At 58.9% G+C, this 14,697-nt stretch overlaps 3 protein-coding genes across 5 annotated transcripts in view; 1 reads left to right on the top strand and 2 right to left on the bottom strand.

The window, feature by feature from the left end:
* Positions 1–6,363, bottom strand: part of LOC105095240 (protein HIRA) — a 55,825-nt gene extending 49,462 nt beyond the window's left edge. For both annotated transcript variants that reach the window (XM_031443211.2, XM_031443212.2), the window contains exon 1: positions 6,229–6,363. In XM_031443211.2, coding sequence (XP_031299071.2) covers positions 6,229–6,265 — 37 coding nt within the window. In that variant the 5' untranslated portion in view covers positions 6,266–6,363. The remainder of the gene's footprint in view (positions 1–6,228) is intronic.
* Positions 6,364–6,795: 432 nt separating this feature from the next.
* On the top strand, positions 6,796–9,748 carry MRPL40 (mitochondrial ribosomal protein L40). Of its 2 annotated transcripts, none has more exons than XM_031443218.2 (4): positions 6,796–7,027; positions 7,417–7,500; positions 8,388–8,546; positions 9,346–9,748. In XM_031443218.2, the coding sequence occupies exons 2-4, from the start codon at positions 7,427–7,429 to the stop codon at positions 9,668–9,670; spliced, it is 558 nt and encodes a 185-aa protein (XP_031299078.1). In that variant the 5' UTR covers positions 6,796–7,027; positions 7,417–7,426; the 3' UTR covers positions 9,671–9,748. The 2 variants fall into 2 exon arrangements, with proteins under 2 accessions (XP_031299078.1, XP_031299077.2); XM_031443217.2 differs by lacking the exon at positions 6,796–7,027 and adding an exon at positions 7,096–7,249.
* A 1,128-nt stretch (positions 9,749–10,876) lies between these two features.
* Positions 10,877–13,970, bottom strand: C31H22orf39 (chromosome 31 C22orf39 homolog). Its single transcript, XM_031443220.2, has 3 exons — positions 13,916–13,970; positions 13,574–13,741; positions 10,877–12,931 (listed from the first exon to the last, which is right to left on the bottom strand). Exons 1-3 carry the CDS (start codon positions 13,937–13,939, stop codon positions 12,806–12,808), a joined length of 318 nt encoding a protein of 105 aa, XP_031299080.1. The 5' UTR covers positions 13,940–13,970; the 3' UTR covers positions 10,877–12,805.
* Between the last annotated feature and the right edge of the window lie 727 nt (positions 13,971–14,697).

The following is a 14,697-nucleotide window of genomic DNA, read 5'->3' as shown; positions in this document are numbered from 1 at the left end:
CCTCCTCAAACCCACCAGGCAAGTTCTGGCTCCTCCCTCAGCCGGCAGCCTCTCTCACCTCCACCAGGCCTATGTGGTGGCCACCGTGCCCGTCCAGGGGCCCTCCCTCTAGGAATAAAGCCCCCCAGGAGCTCCTCAGTAATTCTCCACTCACAACAAGGTCTCTGCTCACATGTGCCACAAAGCACTGCATTTAAAACTCTCCCCACCACCTCTACCCCAGGCTCACCTGTCTGCTGCTTCTCCCACACCCACCCGCCCACCACTGTGATGCCCCATTTGTGATGCCCCCAGTCCGCCCCTCCTGGCATCCCCTTCTTACACAGGATGCCCCGCAGATGCCCTCCCAGTCTCACTGCCTAGTCCACGTGCAGCCCCCCACCTCGCCCCACAATCACTCTCATGACCTGCTGAGGGGATGAATTCATCGAGTGCCCTTCTGTGCGGGAACTGGTGGAGGGTGCAGAGACCAGGAGTCCGCTTGGATGAAGGCCTATCCTGGCCCTCGAGTGAGCTGTGCTGCCTTCTGTCTGCTCCCCACTGCCGGGGCTATGGCCAGGCAGCTTCCCTGCCCTGGGCTGGTTAATGCATCAAGGCAGGTATTGCTTTCAAAAGCATCAAGTTTTGACCTAAATGGGTTTTTATTTTGCCAGCATTGCTCTAAACCATTTGCAATCTGTTTTGTTTCATCAATGCCCCCTCCTAGAAGAACAGCAAGACACAACTATGTAAGTGGGCTCCCTGGGGAAGACCTGGGTGAAATGTGTCCTTGCGTCACTGGAACCCCCACCGGACTCCACCACAAGGTCTGACCTGTTCGTGGCACCAGCCAGAATGAACAGCAAGTTTTATGAAACAAGTAACTCTACCAGTCAAGGCAGCAGACATGGTGGGCTACATGTCTGCCGGCCACCTCCCATCCACCTCCTGCGCACTCAGTTACGGCGTGCCCCTGAGCTGCGGGCCTGGCTCAGCACTCTGAGGGCTTACTTTCAGTGGTGTGGTCAGCTACCTCTCTGGCTACAGTGGATGTCAGCAGGTAGCAGGGACCGTGTGAGGGAGGGTGTGGGACCGAGCTGGCCCCAGCAGGCAAATGGGGCCGACTCAAAGTCCACGACTAGGGCACAGCTCCCCCACCCCTCCAGTTCCTCCCTGAGAACATTCTGCTGATACCCCTCGACTGGAGAACTCTCAAAAACTAAATGCCAGAGAAGGTGCACTGGGCACCTCAATAGAAAGCTCTGGCCCCCAGAGTGCCAGAAGCAGCCCTGCCTGGGGGGTTCTGGTCCCAAGCTGCACCCCGTGGTTTCTGAAGGCGATTCCCAAGGAGGAAAGGTAGCCCAGCTCTCCAAGCCGAAGGGGCCAGCCTCAGCACTGAGACCTCTGCTTGGTTCCAGCTTGCTCCCCTAGTGACCAAGCAGGTGAAGGTAATGCAGGGCCCTCACCTCTGGTCTGGCCCCGGGGGTCCCCCACCTCACTCAACCTAAGCTTCCTTCTGCAAACTGTCCTGTCAGAGATGCTACAGGTCACAGGAGCACCATGGATAACACAGGAGCTCACAGCCAGTCTTAAGAAGGGTCAGCTTCAAGGTGCTCTGGTGAGCAGCTCGAGGAGCCCCGACTTTCCACCCTCCCCTCCAGTCCTGCCATGTGGGCCCGTCCTTGCAGTCACAGGCTGGCTGCCACACGCAGGGCAGGGGAGTCCCAAGGAGAGATGGGATGGGCAGCTCAAGCACCCCTTCTTCCCCGACTCCCCACAAGCCCCCAGCAGCACCCCTCCCAGTTGTATCGGCTGGAACGGCCCCCCCGTGCCTGGTCCCCAACGTGTCCCTGGCCCTCACCCACACTCCGGCTTAGGGCCATCAAGACTTGCCCCTGCAGCAGAAGGCAGACACGTGCTCACATCCCTGCTCCATCCCGCTCCCACAGAGCTTTCAGCTCCCTCCTGAGGCTCTCAGCCCTCCTCCATCCAGCCTCTGCCTTCACGGTCCTCCGGTCCTTCTGGGTCCAGACTCAGCCCAAGGGCGCACCAACAAACCAGGCCCTCCTTCCTGGGGCTGCCATCTGCCCTGATTCTGGAGCATGGCCTGTTCCCCTTCCTCCTAGCACACAGCTTCCTCATCACCTCTGATCTCTAGAACTTCTCTCCAGAGGGATCCAGTGTCTGGTGCATAAGTCAGTGAAAACTCCACAAGTGGGTTACCCACGGCAAACTCCACCCACATTTCTTCTGAATCTTCTCCAGATGAAACCTGGTTATTTTTTAAATCAACCCACTGTCTTCAGGCATAAGACAGTGAGAGACTGTGAAGAGAGCTTGCATCTCCTGAGCCCTCGCCGGTGAGCAGCTGTTACCAGCCTCGTGAAACCGACCTGTGTAAGATGTGTCGAGAACATTCTGTGACACATACTTGCTGAGGAGCAGAGCATGGAGACTCAAGAGCAGGACTACATGACTCCAAAATAAAAGGCACAACTCTTGTCTTCAAGAAGCTTACGACCTAGTTGGAAGGATGAGACAAACAGGTGAAAAGGCAGATAACTGTAAGGCTTTCCTTGCCCAGAGCAGTTTCTCAGCCAGGCACTGCCACGTGCTCATGGGGGAATGTCCTCTGTGCTGCAGTGTGATCAGCAGCCATCCCGTGCTCTTTCTACTGGACACCAGCAGCACCCCTCCTGCTGGGAAACCAAGAACATCTCCAGACACTGGCCAGCTGAGGACCCCTGATCTAGAGCAACCGCCCGGTTTATCTTAATGTCTCTGTGATCATAACGTGTCACAGTCTGGGTCCCTCCTGGCCCGTTCACCAAGATAGGTCTGCAGAGGCCCCAGTAGCTGTGTGGGGCCTGTCCACACCCAGCCTGGCTCCACTGTTGCACCGCCCTTCCCCACACTCCCCCTTCCCCAAGATGCGGTGTGTCTCAGTAGGGTGTCTTCAATCCTTCGTGGAATGAGACAGGGCAGGGAAATAATCTGATCACAGGACAGAGAAAACACACACCTACAGCAATGTGATTAACTGACAAATCATCCCATTATAGAAAACTGGCCAAACACCTTTCTACAACACTGCCATCAAAGTGTGAGCCAGAGGCCAAAGAAGGACGAGGTCTTTCAGTCCCCAACCTTCTGGTTAGAATGGGCTTCACTGCAGAGCTGCACACAAACCCCGTGAGAATTCCAGAAGGACTCTCAAGAACGAAGGCCCAGGGACGTGAAGAACCGTGAATCTCAATGAAATTTTCTCAACGTACAAATACATTTTTCTACAACCAAAAGCCCAACTGCTTTCACTTTCTGACCAATACATGGTCATAACCTAACTTAGAAATGAACCTTATTTTGGCCAAGCCTAAAATAAAATATTAATGGAATACTATAGCCAAGAACAGAGTGAACCAGGTGGCTGTGTGAGAACAGTGCCTAACATATGACTTCCGTGTACATGAGAAGCATCATCAGCTCTTGCTGCACATCTTAATCAAAGACAGTCTTTTACATCTGGGACGGCGAAATGCAGGGAGGAGCACGTTTCTTCAGCTTTAGCGAGGCCCAGAAGTGGAGCCACAAGCACAAGACTTACAGCTGATAAACGATGGTGTGTGGTAGTCAGTCTGATTCCAAGTCCAAGGCTCGTTACTGTGATACGACTTAAAGATCTATGAACTTCCTGATCACCTTACAACAGTGATTCTCAGGTGGGGGTGATCTGGCCAACAGGGAACACTGGCAACATTTGGAGACACTTTCAATTGTCACAACAGGGTGTGTGTGTAAAGGTGCTACTGGCATTGGGTGGGGAGAGGCCAGGGACGCTGCCAACGTCCCAAGACATGCAGGCTGGTCTCTACAACAACATGGTCCAAAATGTCCACAGCACAGAGACTGAGAAACCCTGCCTTGGAGAAGAGGTCTTACCATCACCAAAGGCTGGAAAGACGAAGACCCAGAGCACACCCACCCCCAGTAGCTGCTTCCCCCTCGGCTTTCAACTTGCCCTCTCCAGGGCTTTCAACTTGCCCTCTCCAGTCACAGCCACAGGGAAAGCGCAGGACTCTCTGCTCTTTCCCTCTCTGGACTCAGACACCAGAAAAAGTATGTTTGAGCTGAATAAGGAGTCAGGAGACATGAATGCAGAGTTGGGAAGCCGGAAAGTGCAATGGTGCACTCTCCAAAGCACCACACTCCTCCTGGTTTGTTAATCCCAAGTGCGGCTGGCAGCTTTCCTGCCCACCCCTCTCCCCACTCCAGGCAGCTCCTAACACCCACCAGTCTCTACAGGAGGCTCAGCAGTGATTCGGACCATCATTGTGTCCTTCAGGACAGCAGTAATTTATCCCCACAGCCCCGCCAAACACTCCATGGGACAGGGTGGATTTCAAGAGATTTTAAAAGAGAGGAAATTTGACAAAGAACAGGTTTTAAAGAGTCTCAATTGCTTTGATCACTGTCTATTAGGTTTCCAAAGCACTTTATAGCCTGGAGAGCTGTCTTCCTTCCCAAGAGAACACCATAACCGGACCATGAAGATGGAGGGGCAGATACCGTAGTTTCTGCTCTAGGACGGCAGAGAGGCCCCAGGCTCACTGCCCTGCCCACTCTGCCAGGCTGGGATGACTGGCTGCTGACCTGGTCACAGACTCTCGCTCATTTGCACTTAAATAATCGCTTAAGCATCTTGACTGACTTATGCTTACACAGCATAAAACTTGTGTTCTACATAGAAGTTCGCCATCAAGTGAGAAATTACAGGGCAGAAGAGAGACTGGAGAACGGTCCGCTACACACACAAACTCATCCAGGCAAAGTGGTGCAAACTGCAAATTCCTTCAGATGCCACTCGCACAGCCGCAAACTCATAATACGACATTTCCTGATTCACCAGCACCACAGTGTGTAACTACTGAATGTCTGCCCTGTTCTCCAGAGAAGAGCTCACACTCACATCAGGAAACGCTCTTGGAGAGCAACACAGGAGAAGCGAAACTAGACCCCCGCGCTTCTGCTTTCACGCACAGTAAGTCTCGCTGTCTCTGTAGGTCAGGGCCACCTCAGCTCACAGCTGTGCCGGCCCACATCATCAAGTGCCTGTTGTGTGGAAGGCACTGCCGACAGTGACAGAGAACACGGAGGCGAGTGCCCGGAGTGCACACTCACAGGAACTGAGCACATCCAGAGCAACTCAGGAGCAACGGTAACATCAGGAGAAAGCGACCTCACCCGGGCCTGAAAAATGAGGATGATGTCCTGCAGGAAATGGGACAGGGGAACACAGACTGAAGGAACAGACAAGAGGCGGAAAGTGTCCAGGGATCAAGTTCAAAACTTAAAAGCTACATGCTTCAGAAAAGCAAGACCATCCACTTCACTTGCTCTAAAAGAAAACCGTGGCTCCCTCTAGTCGCACAGCCAAGTAGAAAAGAGGAACGAATCAGGGTGACCCTTTGCTATCAGCAGGCAGGCAGGCCAGCCAGCTGTGGGCCCTGGGTTGTTCCCAGGGGCTTCAGCACTGTCAGCAGGGAGATGGTGACTTTCTCCCCTCACCTCCTGGGGGAGCAAGGCCAACTCCTGCAGCAGGTGTGCAGACAAGATGGAACTGTGACGAAACTGCTGGTTGCCACGGGTTTCTCTGTATGAGTCTCTTCCCAACCAGAGGCCTGGATGAGTCTGTTTCCCAGGGTGTGCTTTGGAGCCCCTGCCACAGAGCTAAGGAAGACCCTCTTCCAGAACACACCTCTGCCCTATGGGCCTCAACTCAAGTCACCCAGATGCTCCAGCTCAGAGTGCACGTGGTGCCTTGGGCCGCAGCCACAGTCCCCACTGGAGGCACTGTCACCAGATCCAGCCCTTCCGCATGGTAGAGCATGCCCATGCCAGGTCTGCTCCCCACAACTGAAGGGTCACGGCGGGGATTCCGGCCCGGTTTCACACACTGGACCACCCCGCACGACCCGGCCGGCTCCTAGGGCTGCTCCCCGGGGCCAGGCCGCGACCCTTGCTCGGCCCACGGGTGGGTGGCCGGGGGCGAGGGCGGACGTGGCCGCGGCCGGGCGGAGCACGTGCCCAGCTCCCTGGCTCCCCGCGCGAGGGCAGAGTCCGCTCCGCCGCCGGGGCACCGGGCACCTGGCATCGGAGCCAGGCAGGCAGGGCCTGCGCGCGCCTCCCGCCCAGCTCTGGACCCCGGCCCGGCTGCGGGCTCGGCTCTCCGCGACCCCCGCGCGCACTCACCATTGTGGTTGACCCAGGTCGGCTTCAGGAGCTTCATTGTTCGGCCGCCGCCGCCGGGCTGAGGCGAGAGCCGCGTCCCTCAGCGCGCCCGAGCCATGGAGCCGCCGCCGCCGCCGCCGCCGCCGCCCGCGCCGCCCGCCCTTCGGCCGCCGCCCGCCCCGCGCTCTCAGCGCCGCCGCGCCATCTCCGGCCCGCGCCCCCCGCCGCCGCCGCCACAGCCGACCCCCGCGCTCGGCCGCCGCCGCCGCCGCCACAGCCGCATCCCCTGCGCCGCTCCTCCTCCGGCGGCTCCCGGGCAACGCCGGAAGTCACGGCGCGCACCTGCCAAACCGCCCCGGCGGGAAACCGCTCCCCGTGCGCACGGGCCGCCCGACTCCTCGGCCGGCCAGCGGGCGGGCAGGCGGGTCCGCCCCCCGGGGCCGCGGGCGAGGGGACGGCCGGCCGGGAGCAGGCGGGCGGGCGAGCAGGGTCAGGGGTGCGGAGGGCCGGCGGAGCCAGGCGGGACGGCGCGGCGCGGACGGCCTCGCGGCTCCGCCCGCCGGTGTCGAGCAGACTAATTAACTGGCTTCCGCCTGCCCGAGCGCGCGTTCATTGGGCACCCGCGAGCGCAGGCCACGTGCCGCGCGGGGTGCAGCCACCGCGGCCCTGGCTCGGACGCCGGCGGGAGAGCCGGCCCGGGCGGGCGCGCTTACTGGACGGCCGGCTGCACTGCAGGCTCGGCCCTCGCGGAGCGCAGGCCGAGTCGCCTGGGAGCGGCCGGGGCAGCGCCGGCGGGAAGAAGGACCCCGGCCGGCGCGAGGTGCGAGGCACCGGGCACGGGGGCGGGGCCACGTCGGGGGGCGGGGCCAGGCGCGGCGGCCGGAACGCGGGAACGCGGGGCGGCGCGGCGGCCGGACGGGTGAGCAACGCACGGCGGGCCTGGCCGCCGAGGGGTGCGTTCCCGGAAGCGCCGTCCCCGACCCGGAGCCATGGCGGCCGCGGCGCTGGGGGCGGTCTGCTGCGCTTTGCGCCCGCCCAGCAGGTGAGTGCGGCCCGGCCGGGAGCCCAGGACGCGCGGGGACGTGGGTGAAGACTCCCCGCCGGCCTGGCGGCCTGACCCAGCAGTTACGAGGGCGTCATCACTGAGTTCTCCATTCCCGGCGGGCGGACGGCGGAGTCAGGCGCTTATTCATGCGCCGTCTCTTGCAGGCTTCTGGGAATGTGGCCGGCGCAGACCAGGGACGCGCACCAGCGGGCTTCGCTGCTGTCCTTCTGGGGACTCGTGCCCATGAGGTAAGCCCGGCTGCGGGCCCCGCCTCAGTCGCCCGCGGGGACCCCACGCGCCAGGACGCCCAGCGCTCGGTTGGCAAAGGATCTCGGTTACATTCAGGCAGAAACTTTTTTTGTCATTTCATACGGAACACTGTTACTGCCTGTAATCAGAAAACAAAAACCAAGTGTAAAAGCGGCCTAAAGAAAAACTAGCCTTGAAGGGATTCGTGTGTGTTTTAAAGAGCCCAGCACTTTGATTTCTTGCTCCCTGGAGAGGTGGGACGATGTGTGAGGATTCGTTTTTCCACCTGGGATGCCGGATTCTTTCTAGGGATTTGATTCATGAAACTCAGTCTTGATACCGGAGGATTTGATGTGTTCTCAGTAGTTTATTATCATCATTGGAGATGTGTTCCTCAGAGTAAATCAAACTTTTGTCAGTGCTCGGGGATGGGGAAATTTGTTAAAAAATCTTGAAAAGTAATTAAGAACTTGCCAGTCACTTTTACTAGACTTTCTTAGTCTTATCAAATCAACGTTATAAATCACAAATCCATTCAAGATCTGAATAATAAACTTCTAATTCATCTGTTTGCTATTTTTACTTTTCAGTGTTACCTCAAGGTGCCCCCGAACCCCAGTTGTAAAGATGAGCCCTTCCTTTAATTTATCCTGACATCCCATGAAGTTTCGCCACCCCTTCCTGGGGTGGCTGTGCCTACGGGGTTCTCAGCAGGACCCTCGGGATATGGTCTCCCTGCCACACTCAGCCTAGGAGTTCAGGCTCACATAGTTCCTTACCTAGTGGAGAGTTCAGTGTGCGTTTGGGGGTGCTTCATCGGGCGCCACGTCTCTGCATGTTCACGAGACAGAAGAGGAACATATCTCATGTTTGCTTTACCCTTTAGAGCAGAGCCTCTGCGAAAGAAGAAAAAAGTTGATCCCAAAAAGGACCAGGCAGCAAAGGACCGCTTGAAAAAGAGGATCCGACGGCTGGAAAAGGCAAGCCAGGAGCTAATTCCCATTGAGGACTTCATCACGCCAGTCAAGTTCTTGAACAAAACAAGGTGAGGGCCCTCCCTCTGGGTGGGGGGCCTCCAGCAGAGGAGTTCTGTCACCTTCAGGGGTTCTGTTTGCACCTGTAATGGGAAGGGGTCGTAGGTTCAGGCTGACTTGGCCTCGTCTTAGTCCTTTTCTCCCGGATTGTCTTCGTGGGAGCTGGAGAAAGTCTTCTTGGGTTCAGGCTGCCCTTGCTGAGTGCGGGAGGGAAACTCAGCAATGGCTGATGAGCAGGGCAGGTGCCTGAGCGAGTTCGCACTGCTGCCCTTGCAAGAGGAGTCAGCTGTGACGGACGACCTGGGCCCGGGACTGCAGCTGCTGCCCCATCCTGATGGTAGGAGACCATAGCCTCTTGCTCTCAGATGCAGATACTCATAGTTGGGGTGTGTCATGTGTGGGGTTGGTGGGGTTGCTGCCTTCCTGTAAGAAGCACGTACCATTTATAAAGTAACACTTTGCCATGCAAGTGGACACGCAGGTGTTTTTCTGGGCCTCCTGGGCTGGTGTAGGCACTTGACTCATTGGGATTTTGCTGTCCACTTTCATAACAGTGCCTGGCTTTTCCCAGAGCCCCTCTCAGCACAGGCAGCCCCGCCTGGAGCCAAGGAGGTGCTTCTATTCTTTCTTGTCTCCACGTGGAGCAAACCGCACTGGTTCCTGGTGGTCGTGGCTGCTACTGCCACATTCAACATTCCATTCCTCAACTTGTCGCCAAGTTCCCTCCGTGTCTGGCAGTGGGGATGCTGGGGTGGCATGAGGTTGGTCAGCGAGGCCAGTGCTCATGCCCTTGGTTTCTTGTGTTCCCAGACAGCGGCCTCCGGCAGAGCTCCCCTTCGAGGAGAGTGAGCGCAGGGCCCTGCTTCTGAAGAAGTGGTCACTGTACAAGCAGCGGGAGCATGAGGCGGAGAGGGATGCTGTCCGGTCCCTGCTCCAGGCCCAGCAGGAAGCTCTGCGGGAGCTGCAGCTCACAGCCCCGGAGCTCCATGCTGAGGCCACCAAACGGGACCCTGGTCTGTTCCCCTTTGAGAGACAAGGACCAGATTACACGCCTCCCATCTCCAACTACCAGCCCCCAGAAGGCAGGTACCACGACATCACCAAAGTGTACACACAGGTGGAGTTCAAGAGGTAGAGCTGCTGGCAGCCGCGCCCAGATGCCTGGGTCAGGCCTGCCTGTGACGGCATGCAGTGAATAAATATTTAAGAGCAAGTGTCAGAGTCAAAATTAATTCACCCGAGGCTGTGCGGGGGGTGAGAGAGGCTCGCCTGGGGGAGAGGAGGGCTAAGACCTTGCCCGTTGCCCTCCAGGTATGTGGGGCTGACTCCACCAGCAGGAGGCAGAGAGCTCCCCGGGAGGGAGTGGAGGTGAGGGACAGGCAGCAGCACAGGGGGAGGAGCAGGGCCAGCCTTGGGGGGTGGGGGTTGCTAGACAGAAGAGGAGGCAGCAGGCCCTCCAGGACTCCAGTTACAGCTGCCCTGTGCTCCAGGGTGCAATACCTGGCCAGCTGAGGGTACTCTGTCGTCTAGGTGTGTCCAGGTGCTGTGCACCTGGAGCGGTGAGCTCTGGCCGACGGAACAAAACATTGCAGACTCCGGGCTTAAACAGGAAAGTGTTTCTCTGGAGGCTGGATATCCAAGAGCCAGGCTTTTGCAGGGCTGTTTCCTCCTGAGGCCTCTCCCCGTGTCCCCACGTGTTCATCCGTCTGTGTGTGTGTGTCTTGCATCTCTTCTTGCAGGGGCCCCAGTCAGATTGGATCCTATCCCCTCAAAGGCCTCATTTTAACCTAATGACATCTAAGTACCCCGACTCCATATAGAGTCCCCCCAAGCTGCGGGGGTGTTGGCCAGTGCATCTAGGAAGGAGGCGGGGATGTGATGCAGCCTCAAGGGGAGGGTTCGGGATCAGCAGGGAGCCATGTCTGCATCAGGGCCCCTTTACCACCTGAGTGCAAACCAACCAGGGAAACAGACCCCTGTCCCTGCTCCCTGTGTGGGGTCCACTTTGGTTTAAGCACCAGACAAGCGCTTTTACTGGATCAGGAAGTCACATGGGATCCTGAGTCCTGCAGCCTTGCCTCTTCTGCAGCCGCTGGCCAGCTGGCCTGCCGGCCTGCCACCCCCAGAATTGCAGCTTGGCGCTGCCCCCCACCCCCTGGGCACGGGCACTTGTTCCTCATGTCTTGTGTGGCCCTTTCTTTGCCTTGGTGGGCTGCAACTGCCTCCTTCTGGTCTGGGCCGACGCTGCGCCTCCCCCACCTCCCTGCCCATCACAGGTGCTTTGGAAAGTCAGATTTTGTCCATTAGGTATACAATCAACTCAGCGGGTCATGGCCAGCTGTTTCATTTTAACCTTTTATTTAGGAGTAATTACAAGTTTCCAACAGATTAGACATTACCACACAGGGCGGTCAGTGTGTGGCTCCCCCAGTGTCACATCTTATACACCGTGTGTTCAGACTCCTGGCCATGGTGGCCCGCGTCTATCTTATCCCAGTGTGGTCCCATACAACTACCCCATGGTCCAGGCACCTCAGGACATCTCCCAGCCCTGACCCTTGACCCCATAGCCTTCCCATCTCTGTATCATTTCATGGTATTATGTAATGGAACCATATGTATGACCCTGTGGATCCAGAATGTGGCTCTGAGGGGTGGCACATGCAGCAGACCCAAGCTGCCGGCTCCCCATGGCGCAGGCCAGTGCAGCGCTGGGACACCAGTTCCAGTGACACATGCAGTATGTCACAGGACACACCAGGTCACAACGTAAAACACTCGTTATCACGGGCTTGGTCCCAAGAATCTGAAAGAATTTGCTCTTCCTTGTCACTCTGTCCATTTTCCTCACAGCTGATGTTTGAATGTTCACATCTGTTCCCTCAACTCTGCTGGACTCTCTGGTCCTGTCATGGGTGCAGACACCAGGGGTGGACAGGGGAGGGTGTGGGAATATTCTCCAGAATGACGGTCATCAGTGGTGTGGAACCCACTGGGTATCCAAGAAGGAACAGGACTTCTAACGGGGCGTTGGGTGCTGGCAGCCCGCGGCCCTCACCTGGCAGGGGCTCTGCGAGAGGTGCCCCTCAAGACTGTTGCCCTGGCTGCCGCTCCGGCACCTCCTGTTGCCCAGCCCTGCGCCAGGAAGCAGTGAGGAGCTGCTGTGATTCCAGGCACATGTGCGACTGCAAGGCTCCTGTGTCCCTGCCGGGGCTTCAGAGCAAGTAGGGCCCAGGTGGAGCCCTGGCAGCCCACCCTATCCCCTCCTGCCCCCCGGCACACAGCCCCTGGGGTGGGGGACCCTGGCTCCCCTCCGCACACTCAGGTGGACACACAGGGCAGATGACCAGGGCCCCACGTGCACGGCCTCCACTACTCCCAGGTACACAAGCAGTCACAGAGGGCTCTAAGGCACCTGGTAGAGAAGCCACATGACAGGACAATTTGTTCTTTAATGCACACCCCTCTGAAGTGACAGATTACCCTGTGGCTGGGCTAGGGCTGTGGCGTGAGGGAGGGGCTCTTGTCAGTAACAGAGGCACCTCCGTCAGTTCACCTGCATCTATTTCACAAACACCAGCAGGAACACAAGCACGCAGAACTCTCATCCTGCATGAGCATGAGGCCAGGTACCACATCGAACTATCTCAGCAGTTAACCTGGATTGAATTTTCAGCTTCTATCTGGACTCAAACGAGTGAAATGTCCTTTGATATACTCCGCATTTTCTAAAAGTGACCAGGGAAAGGAGGAGGGAAGAAGACCAAAGTTCACAAACCCAGTTCACACAAGGGTGTGCATCCCATCCTGGAGCCATGAGCATCTCCAAAAGGCCCTGGGGGGCCCACCTGTGCTGCCGAGGGGCTGAGGGAGGAGCCTCAGCGGGGCCGGCACCGAACCAGAGCCAGGCGAGGCTACTTGGCCACCTTATTTTGCTCCTTGCATGTCCACATGGGTCAAGGCTACCTCTGGAGAGTTCACCCACGAGGTCCAGAGCAAGGAGGGCCCAGGTGGAGCCCTGGTAGCCCATCCTCTCCCCTCCTGCCCCCCAGAACGCAGCCCCTGGGGTGGGGGACAATCCCCAGGGGAGCACAGCCAGCCTGACCACCTCCCGCAGGATTGGCAGTGCTGCCTGTGGCCTGGAAGATGTGCACTGGGTGCACCGGTTCAGGTGCGGCAGCAGGTGAGGCCAGAGGCAGGGCTCTCAGGGACCCACTGGATGGTCGAGGTCAATCACAGCGGTAGGGGTGTGAGACATACAGAGCGCTGGTCAGCTGTCCTTGTCCTGAGGCAGAGGGAGGTGCCAGTCTGCAGGGGGGCTCTGCCTGGGGGTCCACACCAGGCCATGCTTCTGTGCGGCCCGGACTCTTGCCCGCTCGCTCTCACAGAGGGACCGCTGCAAAGGAGACCCGGTCACTTTTGTCCCCATGTGCCCCCGGACAGCTCCCTCCTCCAGGCACCCGCCCACCCCTGGCCAGCGCAGGGAGTGCTCTGAGTCAGCGCGCACACACACACACACATAAATTACTAATCTCTTTCCATATAGGCTGCAAACCATCTTTCCCATTTTCCATTTATCACGGACTTACCGTTCTCTCTCAAACATACCAGTCCTGCTGCCCCGTCCCGTGAACACAACCACTCACTGCTTCCCCTCTCCAACAGCTCCAAGGCCTCACTGTGCCCTGAACCAGGATGAAGGAGCCAGGAGCACAGGGCTTTGTTCTCATCACTCCTGTATCCCCAAGAGCATCCTTCCCAAGTGGTATCTAGTAAACGAATGGACCAGAACCATCTCCTGACTGGTCTCCCGCCCTGGCGGCAAGCACGCTTCCCAACACACGTGAAGGCCTGAATCTAACCCCTCTTTTAAGGCCTGCCGGGACTACCCTCACCCCGACCCCTCTGCAGCCGCCCCCTGCCCTCGGCGGTGGGCCGTCTCTGTCCCGGCGTCAGGCCCGGGGCTGGGTGATGCTACTCGGGCTGCTTCCCGGGCTCGGCAGAACCAACCCCTGCAGGCCCGTCCCCTGGGCCTCACCTGGGCCTCGGCGCTGCGGCGCTCCTCCCACTCGCGGCAGCTGGCCAGGTCCCGCCGCCACTGCCCGCAGGCCGGCCGCTCTCCGTGGACGTAGTAGTGGCGCAGGAAGTGCCCGGCGCTGCGGCAGAGCTCCCACTCCGCGCGGTAGGCCTCGCACGGGCGCGGCGGCTGCGGGGACCAGGCATGAGCAGGTGACCCGGAGCCCACCCACCCCGCTCGGCCCGGACCCGGTCACCACCCGCTGCCCCGCTCGGCCCGGACCCGGTCACCACCGGCTAGCCCCGCTCAGCCCGGACCGAGTTATCGTCCTTCCCGTGGGCCCCGGGCGGTCGCAGCACTTACCCGCCAGCCACCGCCGTTAGCCATGTCTGAGCTGCTGCCCGACCCGCCTCCTGGGCTCGCCGGCCACCTCGTGATTGATGGGTAGAGGAACCAATGAACTCCGAGATGTCATCACTACATCCTCGCCCTCCTCCTTGAGACGCGCCAGTGAATAGGACGTCCGGGTTGGCAGCCAGTAACAACCGAGGAAGGGCGGGGCCGGGGCGCTGTGGGCGGGGCGCGCCCCAGGGTCCGAAAGCCAGACCACGCTGCGTGGCTGTGTAGGCCGCAGCCGTCCGCTCCGGCCACCGGGCATTCCGCTACATGTTCACGTCCAGTGGCCGTTTCTGACGGAACCACGCGGTTCAGGCAGATTCTTTGCAGCAGCCTTACCAGGCCTTCTGCTCCAGGCAACCCCATTGTCACCAGACCCAGCAGCGGGGCCATCCCTGGTCCAAGCAGGGAGTGCGCCTCCAGGAACCGACAAGGAGTGGTTTCCTTGTAGACACAGCAGGTGCCGCTCAGGGCAGACAAGAACCCAGGGCCAGAGTTCCACGTGACACTCGAGCACAGAACGACACGGTAGCCCACGTGATCCCGCGGACAGAGACGTCTTGCCCACCCAGGAGGGCTCCCACCTCTGCCGGCGACCCCAGGACCCGTTGAATGGAGGGTCTGTAGGTCCCAGCCGTGCTCATGCCTTCCAGAGTCACATCCACAGACAATGGTGTGGTGTGGGCCACAGGGTTCAGCCCTGGCCATCAGGATGACCTTTGATGCTCACTCTGAGGACTCGTGGGTGA

This window comes from Camelus dromedarius, chromosome 31 (genome assembly GCF_036321535.1).
Source record: "Camelus dromedarius isolate mCamDro1 chromosome 31, mCamDro1.pat, whole genome shotgun sequence".
Classification (NCBI taxonomy): Eukaryota; Metazoa; Chordata; class Mammalia; order Artiodactyla; family Camelidae; genus Camelus; species Camelus dromedarius.
Note: the sequence above shows the minus strand (reverse complement) of the source record. Positions and strands in the feature narration are given on the sequence as shown.

Coding starts and splice junctions, on each gene's coding strand:
- MRPL40 (XM_031443217.2), top strand. CDS start 7,197: ATGGCGGCCGCGGCGCTGGGGGCGGTCTGCTGCGCTTTGCGCCCGCCC. Junction 7,501..8,387: donor TGGGGACTCGTGCCCATGAG/GTAAGCCCGGCT, acceptor TTTACCCTTTAG/AGCAGAGCCTCTGCGAAAGA. Junction 8,547..9,345: donor AAGTTCTTGAACAAAACAAG/GTGAGGGCCCTC, acceptor TTGTGTTCCCAG/ACAGCGGCCTCCGGCAGAGC.
- C31H22orf39 (XM_031443220.2), bottom strand. CDS start 13,939: ATGGCTAACGGCGGTGGCTGGCGG. Junction 13,742..13,915: donor CTAACGGCGGTGGCTGGCGG/GTAAGTGCTGCG, acceptor TGGTCCCCGCAG/CCGCCGCGCCCGTGCGAGGC. Junction 12,932..13,573: donor GCCGCAGCGCCGAGGCCCAG/GTGAGGCCCAGG, acceptor TCTCCTTTGCAG/CGGTCCCTCTGTGAGAGCGA.